The following is a 14,262-nucleotide window of genomic DNA, read 5'->3' as shown; positions in this document are numbered from 1 at the left end:
AACTTGACCTGTCAGAAGCTTATCATCAACTTCCTCTCGACGCTGCTTCCCGGCAGTTTCTGGTCATTAACACGCCTTTCGGCCTCTATCAATACCAACGATTGCCATTCGGGGTTGCCAGCGCCCCTGATCTCTTTCAGCAATTCTTGGAACAATTATTGCTCACTGTCCCTGGGTGTATAAATTACATGGACGACATTGTTGTCCCTGGCTCCACCACTGAAGAACGTCTTCAGAATCTCTGCACACTTTTTCATGTCTTACAGACTGTCTGTCTTAAGTGTAATCTTCAGAAATCAATATTTTTTCAGGTATCTATCACGTACTTGGGGTTTCAACTCTCTCGGGATGGTATTTGTCCGCTTCAGCAAACTGTCGCTGTGATCGATGCCCTTCCTCGCCCTACATCTGTTAAGGAACTGCAGGCCTTCTTGGGGAAAATAGCATACTATCACAGGTTTTTACCATCTGCTGCCTCAGTGCCTCAGCCATTGCATCGCCTGTAGCATAAAAACGTGCCTTTTCACTGGTCCGCATCATGCGATGTGGCTTTCCAGAAATTGAAGACTATGCTGAAACAGGCCCCATGCCTGGCTACTTATCGACCTGGCCAACATCTTGTTCTTGCCATGGACGCCTCTCAATACGGGGTCGGTGCCGTTCTTGCGCACCGTTTTTATGACGGTTCTGAACAACCCATTGCTTATGCCTCCGAAATGCTCACGGATGCCCAACAAAAGTATTCTCAAATTGAAAAAGAAGCTTTGGCCATTATCTATGTTCTTCATAAGTTGGGCGTTTTTCTCTATGGATCCAAATTTCATCGTGTTACAGATCACAAACCACTTGTTTCCTTGTTTCATCCATCAACGTCACTTCCCGACAAGGCTACACACCGCCTCCAGCGTTGGGCTCTTTACTTGTCTCGTTTCAATTATGAGATTCATTTCCGGCTGACGGCTCAACATGCGAATGCTTCCCATGGGTCTTGATCTGGCATTCGATAGGGACAATTTTTTGTGTTTCCACCTGGATGCTGCCGAGCAGCAGGTTGTGGGTGGGTTCCCCATCACCGGGGACCGTCTGGCGGCTGCTACGGGTTCTGATCCTACCCTCTCCCAGGTTTTACACTGTATTCAGAAGGGTTGGCCAGATCGTCCGTCCACTAAGACTTCTGATCCGTTGCGGAACTACTACGCTTTGCATTACCGCCTCACGGCTAGGTATGGTGTTATCCTCCTCTCCACCGAAAAAGCTTCGCCGCATGTTGTGGTACCTGCGTCTTTGCGTGCTTCGGTCTTGTGCCTCCTTCACCAAGGGCACTGGGGTGCCTCTCACACAAAATCTCTGGTGCGCCGTCATGTGTACTGGCCTGACATTGACTCTGAAATCGCACACATGGTTGTTGCCTGCGGCCCTTGTGCGTCACAGGCCGCCGCCCCGAAGTCATCTTTGTCACCATAGCCTTCGCCTGATAAGCCCTGGGAGTGTATTCATGCTGACTTCGTGTGACCTTCTTTAGGTACTTATTGGCTTCTCGTTATTGACGCCTACTCTAACTTTCCTTTCACTGTCCGTTGCACGTCGCCTACCACCGCGGCAACCACCAATGCTCTAGCTCGCATTTTTTCTTTTGAAGTCCTTTCCTCTACTCTTGTTACTGATAATGGTTCGCAATTTGCCTCTTCTGACTTTGCGGATTTTTGTGCCCGTCACGGCGTCATGCATGTCACGGCCCCTCCGTTCCATCCACAGTCAAACGGTGAGGCTGAACGACTGGTCCGCACATTTAAGACTCGGATGAAGAAACTCCTGACTTCTTCTACTGCTGATGATGTCCTTCTCCAATTTCTGGCTTCTTACCGTTTCACCCCCATGGGCGACCACAGCCCGGCTGAGCTCTTACATGGCCGACAGCCCAGCACGCTACTTCATCTTCTGCGGCCTTCCACCTCACGGCTGCGGGTGCCTTCGCTTGGCCGGTTCACCGCCGGTGACCTTGTATGGGTACGGGGATATGGCTGGTGGCCAAAATGGAGTCCTGGCTGCACCTTACGACACAGTGGCCGACGCCTGTATGAAATCCAGATGGACACGGGTGTTGCAGTGCGTCATTCGGACCAGCTTCGGCCTCGTGTGCCGGCAACGCCTGTTACAGATGCCGCTACACCACCTTCGGCTCTACCTGATGCTCAGGATCCTAGAATCTCTCATTACTTACAATGCAGTCCTCTCACTATCATATCGGTACTAGCACAAGAACTGACGCCAACAGGAGACGTGCCCATGCACGAACCAGATGACCATCATCTGTCGGAGCAACTCTACTCGCCTCCTCCTCCTATGGACGCGGACACATCGCCCATGTCTCCTGTAATAACAACCGGACTTGCCGCAATGGGCAGGTTCGTGCACGGGGCCCCAGCAGATTCGACCCCCACGTCTCCTGTCATCTCGACCCGTTATCACCGGGGACACCTCCATCAAGACCTGTGCAAAAACTTCAAAGGGGGGAAAAGTGTTGTGACTCACCGATCTTTCAAAGTGCCGCTGCGCAGTTACGCGCATCCTCTACATGCAGCGCTGTCTGCCAGCCATGCAACAGCACCACCACCTAAGCGGCCAGCCAGCGGCTGCTAGACTCGGACTCAGTTATGATTTGACTGTTAAAGTGACACCCGTCTTACTCTGTTTACTTGATCTGTGACTTTCATGTATTGCGTTGTCCTTGAAATATATTTGTTCAACTTGAAGTTATAACAGCCAGACTACTGGATGATTGGATCATTAGCAAATTGGATGATGTTGTTGGTTGTTTGTCATCAGTTGATAGTAAAATCAAGAGCAACTACTGCTAGTACTAAGAAAGTAAACAAAGTATCATGAGACATAGCTTGCACTGATACTGTTACCTCATGAGCTTTGGCAATTTTTAGCACTTCACTCAGTGTTGCATCAAACACTCTAAAATGTTTGCAATGATTTCTCTATCAGGAGCTAGACATATAACAACATCATGGATCAATGAGTCTGCATATGATAGATCACACTGTATTAAAATGACAAAAACAGACCTCCCAATTGTTGTTTGCCTCATCAAAGCAAGTGAATGGTTCAGGAGGGAGGCAATGATGCTGCAGCTGCAGACTGTTACTGGGTTTGCAGTAGCTGTAATAGCAATTCCTGCTGTTGCTGTTGGAATTCTCACTTCTTTTCTTGGCGTTGCTGGAGTTGCTACTGTCGCAGTTGCAACTGCTGCTACCCCAACTTTAGAAACTCAGGACTAATGCTTCACAGTGAACAGATGCATGGTAAGAAAGTACTCATCATCACTTTTCCACCCTACTCTGCCTAGATAGAACACACTTTATGATGATGCAGACTGGCAGCGATGTTGAGACTGGTGAAACAGACACACTCTTCCTGTGGTAGATTACAACGGAGTTCATGAAGTGAACAGCTAGCCAGAAACAAAGTCCACACAGTTGTGAAAGTTGTCATAAGCATGAATAAAATGTCTAGGGAGCAATCCAAATCATAAAATGTAAACATAGGCAAGGTCAATCGCTTTACTATAAATGGCACATATTAAAGGCTTCAGAGAATAGCGACAACTCCTGCACACATGCAGGGCAGTGATATTTACAGAAACTGTTGCTTCAATGGATGGGTCCACAGCTCACATGAAAGGGCACGGTGACATTATGGCCTCTGCATGAAAAACTGCAGCTGTGGTATGAAGACCGAATATCTCTGACCTTTCCTTCATATCGATACTTAAGCTGGACAAGGAATCAGAATTATTGTCAGATGCTGAAGAATGTTTATAAGTTTCAATTATGGCTTTTCATTATGTAATGGATCAGACACAACTGAGGGATATTGTATTCTCAAATGGAAAAGACACATGAGTTTTAGTGAGAAGCAAACAACATCACTATAATATATACAAATCTTACAAAAATTGAATTTTTTAAATGTGATTTGCAGAGTATCCATGTAGATGTAGATGTAGTTCCTTTACGGTAAAAATGAAATTACCGTATAGCATTATTGACTGGGAGACCCTGTCTGGAATTGTTTGGCCACCGGTGGAACACCACTATAACAACATGTGGAATGAAGAAGATGAGAGGAAATGATTAGGGCTACACAAATACCTGGTTCACATGTGAAGAAAATATCTAACCTGGCTGAGGATCAATCTCTGGGACCCAACGATCTAGAGACAGCAACGCTAACCATTAGACACCAGCTGTGGACTTCCTTTATGGTGTTTAAACTTCATGCTACACTTATTTCCACACTGTAGCTTTAATAGCAAATTAGTGTTTTTTAGGGAACCTTCAGTAATTTTATAGCATTGTAGTTACCTTTTTACTAAGAGATCTTTTTCTCCTTGCTTAGCAGCATAAAGTCCTGCAGGTGCAAATGCTTTACCAGTCCACAATGAAAAACCTTGATTGAAACTTGTGAACATTCAAGATGCAGCTCTCAGCTTTTGCTCTGAGAGAAAGAGAGAGAGAGAGAGAGAGAGAGAGAGAGAGAGAGTATTTAGTATTTATGCGCAATCTGCCATCTAAACAGGCCTTATTCTTGCTATGCACAGTCAAGACTGTCTTGGATTTTTACACACCAACTGGGTTTAAAACATTCCTTCAAAATACAATGACAATCCACAGAGACAAAGAACATTTCAAGGAGCACCTATATCACAAACAGCTCTTACAAGCCAGCAAATCCACTACTGAAGAACAATGTTTTTCATAGACACACACAAAGAGGTACAAAGTTGTTTACCTGGCTGCTACTTACTACAGCAATACAGTAAAAAAAAGAGACTGTAAACCCACATTGCAATACCCTGATAAATCAACACAGAGAATACTAACTGAGTAGTGAAAGCTAATGTCAGCTGTGCTTCAAAGCTTAGTGATAGCCACAGAAACCTAGCAGATTTAAACTCAACAATCTCTTTGTAGTGATCAGATGAATGCATTTACATTGCACGTCCAGAGGAATAGTGATTTGAATAAGTGAGCACATATATACATTCATATGTGTCCCACATTATCACCTGATGATAACTGAAATATATGTCCACAAAATAGAGTAATTTCTATGAATTTTTGTGTCACACGACCTGAAAATAACACAAGTACATAATATGCCAGCAAAGACTTAGATCAAATTTAATGCAAGTATTTTATCCGAACATACCTTGGATCAGCACCAAAGTCATGCTAATTAAAAGTACAAATATACAGTTCACTTTTGGGCTGCCTTTGAAGAACCAGTTTCTTACTGCTGTGAATAAAGCAGTTTTCTTGTATGACGTCTTAACCCTTGGAGCATTAGGCAATTTGTTGTTGAGAAATTTACTTTCTCCAACTAATGCACACAGAAGCTTTGCAATCCATCCTAGGTAAGCTAATGTCATACACATTAACAGAAGGATCTGGTAGTAATTCTGGTAATAGTCAAGACCAGACAAACTTAAGGCAACCAAATTTTCACTGAGTAATATCTGAAAAGGAAGGAAAACATGCTATCATAATTGTTCTGGTATCACACTTTGTAACTTATTAACTGTAACAAACAAATAAACAAAAAGACTAAAAGCATGCTTAGTCTTATAAACTTACAGAAGTGTGCACACACTGAATAAAGTGAAGCACACCCATTAATGAAGTAGAATGCTAGTCTCAATTTCCAGCAGTAGATTAAAAAAAATATTTAGTTTAGCTCATATATGTGGAAAGAATAATCAAATTATATTATAATTTAATAGAAAAGAGAATTCATTCTTTTAAAAATGTAAAATTACAAGGAGACAGATGACTGGCCATTATTTACTTTCAGGCTGCAAAACCAACTTTTGCAACTATGGTTCCTTCCTCAGGGAGGAAAGAGGACTTTTTGGAATTTTGGGAAGGAAGGGAAGGGTCACACAGGCCTCAAGTTGAGAGCGACTCACCTGCTGTGATGACCACGAGAGAGAAAGATTAAATTCATGTCAGAGAGGGTAAGAAGTCAAAGGCAGCACACTAGTAAGCAATGTGCCAGTTTTGTTCCACAGATGATAGAATGACAGAACGAGAAGTAAAAATGAATTGAGAGGAAGAAAAAAGAGAAATGTAAAGAACAGTGCAAATAAGAATTAAGAGACAAGGAAAAATGAGAAGAAGATGTCGTGGTGATGAGGGGAGACAAAAGCAGTTGCCTCTCATCCTGGCGTCTTGAGTAACCTGCCATTCCTTTTTAACCTTCCTGGAGATATCCAAAAATCTACGAATATTTAATCTGCCTGTTGCCCTTCATCCATGGTTTGCAGGATATCGTGAGAAAAATGCAAGCTGAGTTTTGCACAAGCTATGCTTTCTAAATCTGTACTGATTTGTGGACAGAAGCTTATTTGTCTCACAGAAATTTATTACACTCAAAGTCAGAATATACTCAAGAATTATGGAGCAAACTGAGCTAAGGATACTGGTCTGTAATTTTGTGGGTCTGTTCTTGTGCCTGCTTAGCGATTTTAGGTAGGACCAGAATATTCTTGAATTTTTGTTAACAGTGGACGTTTTATATATGCACGAATTTCTACTAACTTCTGCCTGTCAGCATTTCAGTGACCTTTTAAAATTTTAAAAATCGAGAGTGCAACAATCTATGTTTTATGAGCATCTTCTGAAGTTTGTTATTAATCCATGGCAAGCCTTTTCCACTTACTCAGCACATATTTTTCCAGAGAGTGTCATTTACAGTTAGTTTAAACTCTGCCCATAATTCCTCTATGACCATCATACCGAAACTAAATGACGTCCATTCATTGTCTAAGTAGGACACTAACAATTGACTATGTGCTCTTTCCAACAGGAAAACTCTCCTGCATTCTTGATGAACTGATTAACTTTGATAATTGTTATTGGTATAACAGTTCTAAATTGTCATATCTATGTTGGAAAAGTACCAGAGCTCCAAGCTCTAACAGAAAGTACTGGTGCTCAAATTGTTATAGGTACTGAAAGCTGGCTAAAGCCGGAGATAAGTTCAGCCAAAATTTTTGTGAAGAACCCAATGGTGTTCCGAAAGGATAGGATAAACACCACTGACGATATCGTCTTTGTTCCTGTTGGTATCTTGTAGCAAAACTGAAGCGGATACTTCCTGTGAGTTAATATGGGTAGAGGTAAATTCTTGGCAAGCAGAGCAAAATAATAATTGGATCCTTTTACTGACCTCCCAACTCAGATGATACAACTGCTGAAAGGTTCAAAGAGAACTTGAGTTTAATTTCAAATACACACCCAACTCGTACAATTATAGTTGGTGATGACTTTAAATTACCCTCGACATGTTGGCGAAAATACATGTTTAAATCTGGAGGTATGCATAAAACATCATCTGAACATTCTCTAAAGATTATTTCCACCAGTTAGTTCATGAGCCCATGTAAATAGTAAACAATTGTGAAAACGCACTTGACTCCTTAGCAACAAATAATCCTGAGCTAACAACGAGCATTAAAATGGATACAGGAATTAGTGAACACAGGTTTGTTGCAGTGAGACTGAATATTGTAACCCCCAAATCCTCCAAAAATAAACAAAAAATATAACTATTCCAAAAATCAGATAAAAATTCACTTGACACCGTCCTGAGAGACAATCTACACTCCTTCCAAACTAACAATGAAAGTGTAGACCAGATGTGGTTTGAATTCAAAGAAATAGTATCAACAACAATTGAGAAATTTATACCACATAAATTAACGAACAATGGAGCTGATCCCCCTTGCTACACAAAATGGATCAGAATACTGTTGCAGAAGTAAAGGAAAAATGATGCCAAATTTGAATGAATGCAAAATCTCCAAGACTGGCAATGTTTTACAAAAGCTTGAAATTTAAAGTGGACATCAATGTGAGATTAATGTGGACATCAATGGGAGATGCTTATAATAGTTTCCACAACAAAACTTTGTTTCGAAACCTGGCAGAAAATCCAAAGAGATTCTGGTCGTATGTGTGCTAGGCTAGTGACAAGACACAGCCAATGCCTTCTCTGCATGATAGCAATGGAAATACTATTGCCTACAGTGCTGCAGAAACATAGTTACTTAACACAGCCTTTCGAAATTCCTTCACCAAAGAAGATGAAGTAAATATTTCAGAATTCGAATCAAGAGCAGCTGCCAACATGAGTAACTCAGAAGCAGATATCCTCAGAGTAGTGAAGCAACTTAAATCACTTAATAAAAGCAAGTCTTCTGGACCAGACTGTATACCAATCAGGTTCCTTTCACAATTTGCTGATGCAATAGCTCCATACTTAACAATCATATACAACCGCTCACATGATGGAAGAAAGATCTGTACCCAAGACTTGAAAGTTGCACAGGTCACACCGACATTCAAGAAAGGTAGTAGGAGTAATCCACTAAATTATAGGCCCATATCATTAACGTCGATAAGCAACAGGATTTTGGAACATATACATATTCGAACATTGTGAATTAGCTTGAAGAGAGTGGTCTATTGACACATAGTCAACATGGATCACAAAATATTGTTCTTGTGAAACACAACTAGCTCTTTACACAAACAAACTGTTGAGTACTATTGAAAAGGTATTTCAAATGTATTCCATATTTCTAGATTTCCAGAAAGCATTTGACACTGCACCACACAAGCAGCTCGTAGTGAAATTTCATGCTTATGGAATATTATTTCAGTTATGTGACTGGATTTGTGACTTACTGTCAGAGAGGTCACAGATAATAGTAACTGATGGAAAGTCATCGAGTAACACAGAAGTGATTTCTGGCATTCCCCAAGGTAGTGTTACAGGCTCTCTGCTGTTCCTTATCTGTCTAAATGATTTAGGAGACAATCTGAGCAGCCATCTTAGGGTATTTGCAGATGATGCTGTCGTTTATTGTCTAGTAAACTAAAACAAATTGCAAAATGATTTAGAAAAGCTATCTGAATGGTGCGAAAACTGTCAACTCATCCTAAATAATGAAAATTTTGCTAAAAGGAATCTGTTAAACTTCAGTTACATGATAAATCAGTCTAATCTAATGACTGTAAATTCAACTAAATACCCAGGAATTACAATTACAAACAATTTAAATTGGAAAGAAAATGTTGTGGGGAAGGCAAAACCAAAGACTGTGTTTTAATGGCAAAACACTTAGAAAATATAACAGATCTACTTAAGAGACTGCTACACTATGCTTGTCCATCCTCTTTTGGAGTACTGCTGTGCGGTCTGGGATCCTTACCAGACAGGATTAATAGAGTGATGATGATGAGGCCCCATACTCTCAGGAGCATAGGGGACGATGCGGAAGACCCGCACCGCCGACTAAACATCGAAAAAATTCAAAGACGAGCAGCACATTTTGTATTGTCGTGAATTAAGGGAGAATGTGTCACAGACATGATATAGGATTTGGCCTGGACACTATTAAAACAAAGATGTTTTTCATTGTGGCGGAATCTCCTCAAGAAATTTCAGTTACCAACTTTCTCCTCCGAATGGAAAAATATTTTATTGATGTCAACCTATATAGGGAGAAATGATCAATATAATAAAATATAGGAAATCAGAGCTCACATGGAAAGATGTGTGTGTTGTTTTTTCCATACGTTGTTTGAGAGTAGAATAATAGAAAATTATTGTGAAGGTGGTTTGACGAATCCTCTGCCAGGCACTTAAATATGATTTGCACAGTATCCATGCAGATGTAGATGTACATGTACATGTAGGTAACCATCATAGCTATGATAAAATCATGATCATCACTTCCTGTCTCTATAAGGGCACTGTTGACAAGATCAGGCTTAGTTTTAACTACAAGGTCTAAAATATTTCCATTGCATATGGGTTGTTGAACTAGCTGTGCAAGACAGTTTTTGGAAAATGTATACAAAATTACTTCACAAGGTTGTCTGTTCGCATCATCTGCAATGAATCCATAGTTGCCCTTTCTAACCTCATAAAGCTACTTCACCTCCAACAAACATTGCATTAATGGGGTGCTTCCATGTTACTCTGTGTAGATTTCTCTGATTGATGCTACAATTCTTACAGTGGAATTGGGTGGCCGGTAGGAAAATCTGATGATTAACTTGAGTTTACCTAGGCCAGTTACTCGCATCAACTTCACAATCAGATACAATTTCAACCTTGATAGACACAATAATTTTATCAGTTGCAATGAATACTCCCCTTCCTGTAGTGTCCAATCTGTCTTTTTGATATATGTTCCACACCACATTAAATACTACAGAACTTTCTGCTTCAGGTTTTATCCAGTTTTCAGTTCGAAGTATAATTCAAGCATGACAGTTTTCCTAGAGGGCAGTAAATTCAGGGACTTTTGTATGAATGCTTTGGCAATTTACTGTAAAAATATTGACAAAGTTTCCATACTTTGTACCTGGTTTCGGTCTCTGCATCTCAACGGGCGCGTGTGTTCCCCTGCCACCACTTGGGGAGCAGATTTTTTTTTATCTCTCCATTACATTATATTGGGTCTACAAAAAGATTGATGCACCAGCAAACAGCAACATCCACTGTCCTACATTAACAGAGGACCTTGCCAATAGCTTGAAAAAATTCTGGTCCTTCGTAAAAGTGCTAAATGGGTTGATGGCTTTTATTCAGTCACTTGTCAACCAGTCTGGTGTGGCAACAGAACAAGAAAAAGAAAAACGTTCACATGAGAGGATCATACAGACATGACACTGACTGTCACACAGATGTCCCTATGGCAGGCATAGAAAGAAATACTGCTGGTACCAATAAACAACCAAAAGAGTTAAAAACAAATAAGTCACCAAATCTGGAGAGAGAGGGACTACTCTTCAGCACTGCCTCCTTACCTAGCTAGCATTTATTACAAATCTCTCACCTAGCACAAAGTGGCAAGCAACTGGAAAAAAGCACAGGTGACACCTTTATATAAGAAGGATAAAAGAACGTACTTGCAAAATTACAGACAATACCCTTTCCGTCAGTTTGTTGCAGAATTCTTGGGCACATTCTAAATCTGAATATAATAAATTTCCTTGAAACAAAAAGGCGTCTGTCCAAAAATTAGGACAGATCTAGAAACCATTGGCCATGTGCACTCAGCTTACTCTTTTTTTCACATATCCAGTGAACCATTGGTGAAGGACAACAAGCAGCTTGCACATTCCTAGATTTCCAGAAAGCAATTGATACTGTGCTCTACTCCAACATGTTAATGAAGGCCTGGGTATGCATAATAGAGTCTCCGATATATGAATGGCTCAAAGAGTTTTTAAGTAATAGAACCCAGTACATTGTCCTGAATGGCAATCGGTCATCAGAGACAAGGGTATTATTATGAGTGACCCAGGGAAGACTGATGGAACTGTTCTTGTTCTCTATACAAACAAATAATCTGATAGTTATGGTGAGCAGCTATCTGTGACCGTTTTCTGGAATGTGTAGCAAAGTGTCATCTTTGAGTGACTGTCGAAGGATAAAGGTTGAACTGGACAGAATTTCTATTTGGTGTAATGAGTGGCAGCTTGCTGCAAATGTAATAAAATGTAAGCTAATTCAGATGAGTAAGAAAAACCATCCTCTAATGTTCAAATACAGCATTAGTGGCATGCTGCTTGACACTGTTACATCAGTTAAATATCTAGGTGCAACGTTGAAAAGCAGTATGAAATGGAACAAGCACGTAAGGTCGGTACTAGGAAAGGCACATGGCCAACTCTGGTTTATTGGGAGAATTCTAGCACAGTGTAGCTCATCTAAAAAGGAGACCATGTATAGAACACTTGTGTGATCCATTCTTGAATACTGCTTGAGTGTTTGGATCACTACCACGTCAGATTAAAGGAAGACATTGAAGCATTTCAGAGGTTTGTTGCTAGATTTCTTACCAGTAGGTTCAATTAACATGTGAGTATTATAGAAATGCTGTGTGATCTCAAATGAGCCTTGGAGGGAAGACAACATTCTTTTTGTGAAACATATTGGAAAATTTTAGAGAATATGCATTTGCAACTAACTGCACAATGATTCGACAGCCACCATAGTACATCTTGCATAAGGAGCACAAAGACAAGATAAGAAAAAATTAGTACTCATAATGAGACATATAGCTTGACAGTCATTTTTCCTTCACTCCATTTGCAAGTAGAGCAGGAAATGGAATAAATAGCAGTGGTACAAGATACCTTTTACAATGCAATGTTGGTGGGTTGTGGAGTACGGATGTAAATGTATGTACTGATATAGAAGGGATGAAGAATAAGGAAATGGGTGGTCAGCATAGGTTGGGGATAGGGGGGAAAAGTCAGTAACAGATTGGATGGTTGCTGATAGCTGTATTGGAATGTGACTGCAGGATGAAGCCGGGGAAGGGTAAACGGAGTTGTGGTGCTGAGGGTATTTTGAAGGATCTGCTTCCACATAGACAATTTAGAGACAATGGTGTTGATAGTGGAGACCAGAGGGCATAATCTGAGGAACAGTCATTCAGCTTTACAATATTACCATACGGTACTGAGGAGCATGCTCCTCAACTGACTGGTTCCACTCTCTCTCTCTGCCACTATTGAGTGGTGACTGGTCATGTGGGCGAACAGCTGATACATGACATGACTGTTTAAGCAAGTGCCTGTAACTATAAAGGGATAGGATGTCTCTGGGATACAATCTGCAACTGTGGGAGCTGCCATTGTCCATGTGTTCCTTCCTTGTCTCCTGTCCTCTTTCTCCTTCCCAATTCTTCACCTTTATTACCTCTTTACTGTGTAGCATCAACTCACTCCATTTGATTATTTTTTTTGTTTAGAAAATTCCATAACATGATCATCTGTGTCCTATTCCAACAATGAAAGTACAACTTTTGTCTAAATTGTAAAAGGGATTCACGACAAAATCTTCTTGGTCTTCCGTAAGGGTGGTTACATTGAAATTCCACTATGTTTCGGGGTGTGTCACTCTCATCACCTGCTGGCAAAATGTTGAGATTACGAGGGCATCCCATGTACATACCTGACCGGTGGCACCCTAGCACAAAGTCACCATCCCGAGGTGGGGGTGGGGACATGGACCACCCTTCAACTCTCAGTACATTCAGTCTTATCCAGACTTGTAAAGTGTCAACTGACGGGTGCAGTCTTGGCGTATATCTGCTAGCACACGGTGCCATGCTGAAAGCTGTAGCTCTGACCTTGTTGATGAGTCTGTCATGAAGCCTTATCCAAGTTGATTCTTTAGTAACGCAGTGCCAAAACCCATTAGCTCAGCACATTTTTATTTTCTCAAATTTAAATGTATGTCCTTCACTGAGGCTGTGTTCTGCCACTGGTGATTTATCTTTATGCTGCAAACACATGCATGTAAATGTGTTCTTGCAGCATTGTGAGATCCCACACTGTGTTTACCCGATGTACCAGAGGCCACACACACAAGGGATGCTATATATAACAGGTATTTACTGTTGCAGCATGTCCTTCAGTGAGTCAAGCATGTCTTTCAATTTTTGTCGTGGTTAAACTATGGCTTTTATGATGTTTCTTTCCAAGGATTCTCACAGTTTTGGCTGAAGGAAGCTCAAATATAAGGGATAAGGCGAGTCTCTCTTTCTCTACACCTTCTTTGCAGATGACTGTATCACTTATTTTGTTCAACGCACATCTAATCTGTGTTTTGTTCTGTCCATTTTGGGGAAACACATCTTTAAGGTGTTGCAGCTAAGTTGGGAGGCTGTCTTTGTAACAAATGGCATGTCCCCGTGAACTAGAGCTGTTGGAACAGTGTACCACTGCACTGGATGATGACAGCTCATTGCCTGTGAGGAGCTTCTTTCTGTAGATTGTGTGTCCTAGGGTTCCTTCTGATTTTCCTTTTCTTCTTCTTCTTCTTCTTCTTCTTTCTTTCTGGCCATCTTCGGACCATGTTAATTCACTTCAGCTTCATTTCTTCTGGGCTTTCTTCTTTCACAATATTCTTTCATTTTCCTACTTTGCAACCTTCTTCGTTCTTCTGTCATAGATTATTTTGTTCTGAGTCTCTTTCTATCCTTGAAAGCTTCGAAGGCCAGAATTTTTTATTTAAAAATCACCCTGTTCTATATCTCTGGTTCCTGTATTCTCATTCCTTCCAGATGTCTTTGTATCTCTTGGATCCATCATACTTTGCTTTTCTTGTTCATCAGAAATTGTGTGATTCACCATGTTAACCTCCCCTGGTCCATTCTGAGGA

At 40.9% G+C, this 14,262-nt stretch overlaps 1 protein-coding gene across 2 annotated transcripts in view; it reads right to left on the bottom strand.

The window, feature by feature from the left end:
* Window positions 1-14,262, bottom strand: part of LOC126191154 (GPI ethanolamine phosphate transferase 1) — a 276,012-nt gene that overhangs the window by 107,553 nt on the left and 154,197 nt on the right. For both annotated transcript variants that reach the window (XM_049931924.1, XM_049931925.1), the window contains exon 8: window positions 5,221-5,527. In XM_049931924.1, coding sequence (XP_049787881.1) covers window positions 5,221-5,527 — 307 coding nt within the window. The remainder of the gene's footprint in view (window positions 1-5,220; window positions 5,528-14,262) is intronic.

Source organism: Schistocerca cancellata, chromosome 6 (assembly GCF_023864275.1).
Source record: "Schistocerca cancellata isolate TAMUIC-IGC-003103 chromosome 6, iqSchCanc2.1, whole genome shotgun sequence".
NCBI lineage: Eukaryota > Metazoa > Arthropoda > Insecta > Orthoptera > Acrididae > Schistocerca > Schistocerca cancellata.
This window is presented reverse-complemented; position numbering and strand designations above follow the sequence as displayed.